Below are 3,350 nucleotides of genomic sequence, written 5' to 3'. Positions count from 1 at the left end.
TTAGTGATTATAACTCCCTATCAGTCAACCTTCTCATAAAAATTCTTTAATTTATAAAGAGTTAAAGGTATGACTTTTCAAAAAGACATCTCTTTATTTTTTGAAAATATTTTAACATTCCTTTTCCTATTTATACTCTTAATATTTTCTCAAAGACTCTTAATTAAACTCATCCTATTTTCTAGAAAAATATAACAATTAGTCCCAAAACTTTATTTAATGACATTTAGGTTCGTGGAAAATATTTTTTTAATGTGCATAACGTTTCATTGAAAACTTTCTTATTTAATTTGAATCTTAATTCATTGTATTATAAGTGATTAGTCCTTGCTGCAAGACTTACTCATGTTGGTAAGTTCTCCAAAAAAAAAATATTAATAAAAGATAAAGTACAAATATTGATTCAAATAGTTGTAAATATAAAGTCAAAATTATAAATTAATAATTAATGATAGTTAAGTCTCATAATTTTTAATAATTTCTTGATAAAATATTAGGTAAAAGGATAATCACCCCACCATTAATTTTGATCTTTAGTTGATTAGAAAATTATAGAAAAGGACCTCTAAAATTATAGTAAAAGACCAAAAGAATTATACTTCTTCCGTTAAAAAATGTAAGATATTTTTTGAAGAGTTGGATGTTAAAAAAATATAAGGTATTTTTAGTTTTTCGAGGTGTAATTATTGTCTTTTTTTTTAAGTGCTCCTATTGATGAGTAACTTTATATTTATTATAAGTTGTTTGATAGAGGTAAATATGAAAAGATAGGGTTAGTTTGAAAGTAGATAACTACTTTATTGAGAGTGAGATTCGATTAAAAATGTCTTACATTTTTAAACAAAAGGAATAGAAAATGATCCAAAAATTACCAATAATATATAAATATTCTTTATTTGTAATTTTATGTCTTTTTCTATTATTTTTTTGTCCTTTTTTCAAATAAATTTTGAGATCTTTTTTCTATAATTTTTTTTATTAACTAACAGTAAAAGTTAACAATGAGAGGAAATTGGCACGATTTTAAATATTTAGGGATAAAAATGCATAAAAAAACAAGTTTATGATTACAAAGTTAAAGCCAAATTACCATTTTACCCTAAAATATTTGGAGGGGAAACCTTTCTGTCATAAATTGAAGACTCCGGACATTCTCCTTGCTAACTATCATATTCATCAAACGCGCGCGCGCGCGCGCGAACCACATGCAATATATAACATAATGACTACTTTCGATCAGTATGATACAAATAACACTAATTAACAGACTTCCCTTATTTCCAAAATATGTAAACAAACAACTAAAAGGCTCAAAAAAATAATTAACAATGCTTATGTTTACATGCATACTTCCAAAATTAATTTATCATGGTGGCAGGAAATACAGGATAAAGAGGATGAGATCATAGTAAAGGAGGAAAATTACTCGTATAACCATTGAGGAGAAGGACGACGAGGAGGAGCCTGAAGCAGCGGGAAGAAAATAGCAGAGGCAGATTCCGAGAAATGAAAGTTTGATGAAGCAATACTTCCAGTAGTAGCGATGCTCATTATAACATTGTCCTACGAAGCTTTGCTGAATACTTCACCAACACTGTTCAAACAAGGCACTGATCAAATACAGTGGGCACTCCTTTTCCACAAGAGGCACGGCGGATTCATGAAAGGGCATCAAGAACTGTCCAGCTGGATTGGCCTTTGCGTTCTTATTCTTCAACACTCAGATCATCGTCACTTGCGCCCACCACCTGGAAACCAATTTGCGAAGTCGTCGTAGTCTAATCTCAATGACATTGCCATGGGTAATCCTAAACCTTGTGCTTTGTTATAGCCTCATGCTCATAGCTCTCTCCTATTATGCCGTCTATTTTGCTATTCCTCTTGTTTGTTTCTCTTATTTATTTATTTTTTAAAACAAATAAACATTCTCGGCCTTTTGGCTGAGATCAAGTCTAGTATCCGCTGGTAATTGCCATCTCTTTCACACTTTGGGGGGAGATCTCTCCCTCCAGCTTCACGAATCACGCTTCTTACTTCTGTAACCCTAGAGTTTTGCCGCCACCGCCATCTACTTTCGCCGTTGCCATCCTCCACTAACGCTACCTTGCTTGTCATCACCGTCACTGCCACTGTATTCAACCTCTGTTATTTCTTTTCTTTCATCAGTGCTGCTTTGCTTCTTCCCTTTTGTTGATGTCTTTGGTCTGTTGCTTTGAGAAGATTTTTGTGTTTCTTCCTCGTTGCTCGAAGTCTCATCTAGAATTTGCGGAAAACATTATTTGTTTCTCTATGTCCATGATCTGTGGACTCTTCATGCTTCAAAACTTCAGGGCTCTAATTGATTTTTATTTTCAGAAATTTTTAAGTACTATAAACTTGTTAGAATGATAACTCATTGGGCTGTTAGTTATTGGGCCTAAGCCCAATGCATGTAAACGTAAATGTAATACATTACCAACTTGTTACTGAGGCTTAACTTCATATAAGAGTCAGTCGTTGTAATCAATTTGATCATATTGAGATGAAGATTAAAGATTTATCTCATATCTTTCTCTAAACCTAGTTGTCTTATATGGTATCAAAGCTAGGTTTGGCAACTAAGAAGAGCATCTTGGTTTTGGTGAGTAATTATATGATGTATTTCTTTTGAGTTAAATGTATACCCACGTCTGTACAGCAAAATTCAACTCCCAAAAAGAAAGATAATTCTCCAAGCACCTTAAGAGAGAAAGTAGAACTCATCAGAGAAATGACCTGTTGAACCTTAGCGTCATCACTTCCAGTAAGAACTAGGTCATCCATATAGATCAGCGAGTAAAGAGCAGTCTTACTAGTAACTCTCGTAAACAAACATATATCATATTTGGCTTGAATAAAACCAAGAGAACATAGTGTAGTAGTAAGTTTTGTGAACCTTGCTCTAGGGCCTGTTTTAAGCCATAGACGGCTTTCTTCAAATGTCAAACCAAGATAGGATCAGTTGTAATGTCTGCCCTAATGTTACCAAATTGTACCCACACTTAACACAAAAAAGTGATTAGGAGTTCTTAAACTCTTTAATTATCAAAATTTATGTAGTAAAAATATTGAAAATAACTCTTTTAAAATGAGGTATCCCAAAGATCTTTAAAAACATAGTAAAACTTCAAAATATAAGTATTTATATACAATGGAAGCATTTAGAAATGCATATACATAACACAATGGAAAACAGGGGTAAAAGAATCATTTTTGCCCAACTGGACTCATATGTCTTGGCATAAGACACATGTGTTGCCACATTTGGTATAGAGAAAGCAATCTCATGTCCGCACCATGGCCGAGGCATGTATATAGTGTGCTACGACGCA

At 32.7% G+C, this 3,350-nt stretch overlaps 1 protein-coding gene across 1 annotated transcript; it reads right to left on the bottom strand.

Annotated features, from left to right (window-relative positions):
* Positions 1-2,068: 2,068 nt before the first annotated feature.
* On the bottom strand, positions 2,069-2,802 carry LOC129302773 (uncharacterized). Its single transcript, XM_054941656.1, has 2 exons — positions 2,664-2,802; positions 2,069-2,256 (listed from the first exon to the last, which is right to left on the bottom strand). Exons 1-2 carry the CDS (start codon positions 2,800-2,802, stop codon positions 2,069-2,071), a joined length of 327 nt encoding a protein of 108 aa, XP_054797631.1.
* Between the last annotated feature and the right edge of the window lie 548 nt (positions 2,803-3,350).

This window comes from Prosopis cineraria, unplaced genomic scaffold (genome assembly GCF_029017545.1).
Source record: "Prosopis cineraria cultivar Desert tree isolate PC_DT_omini unplaced genomic scaffold, ASM2901754v1 PC2, whole genome shotgun sequence".
Classification (NCBI taxonomy): Eukaryota; Viridiplantae; Streptophyta; class Magnoliopsida; order Fabales; family Fabaceae; genus Prosopis; species Prosopis cineraria.
Note: the sequence above shows the minus strand (reverse complement) of the source record. Positions and strands in the feature narration are given on the sequence as shown.

Bases quoted from the DNA above. Each gene is read 5' to 3' on its own strand.
- LOC129302773 (XM_054941656.1), bottom strand. From the start codon at position 2,802: ATGGATGACCTAGTTCTTACTGGAAGTGATGACGCTAAGGTTCAACAG. The intron at 2,257-2,663 runs GTATACATTTAA...CGCAAATTCTAG, and splicing joins ATTTTGCTGTACAGACGTGG to ATGAGACTTCGAGCAACGAG.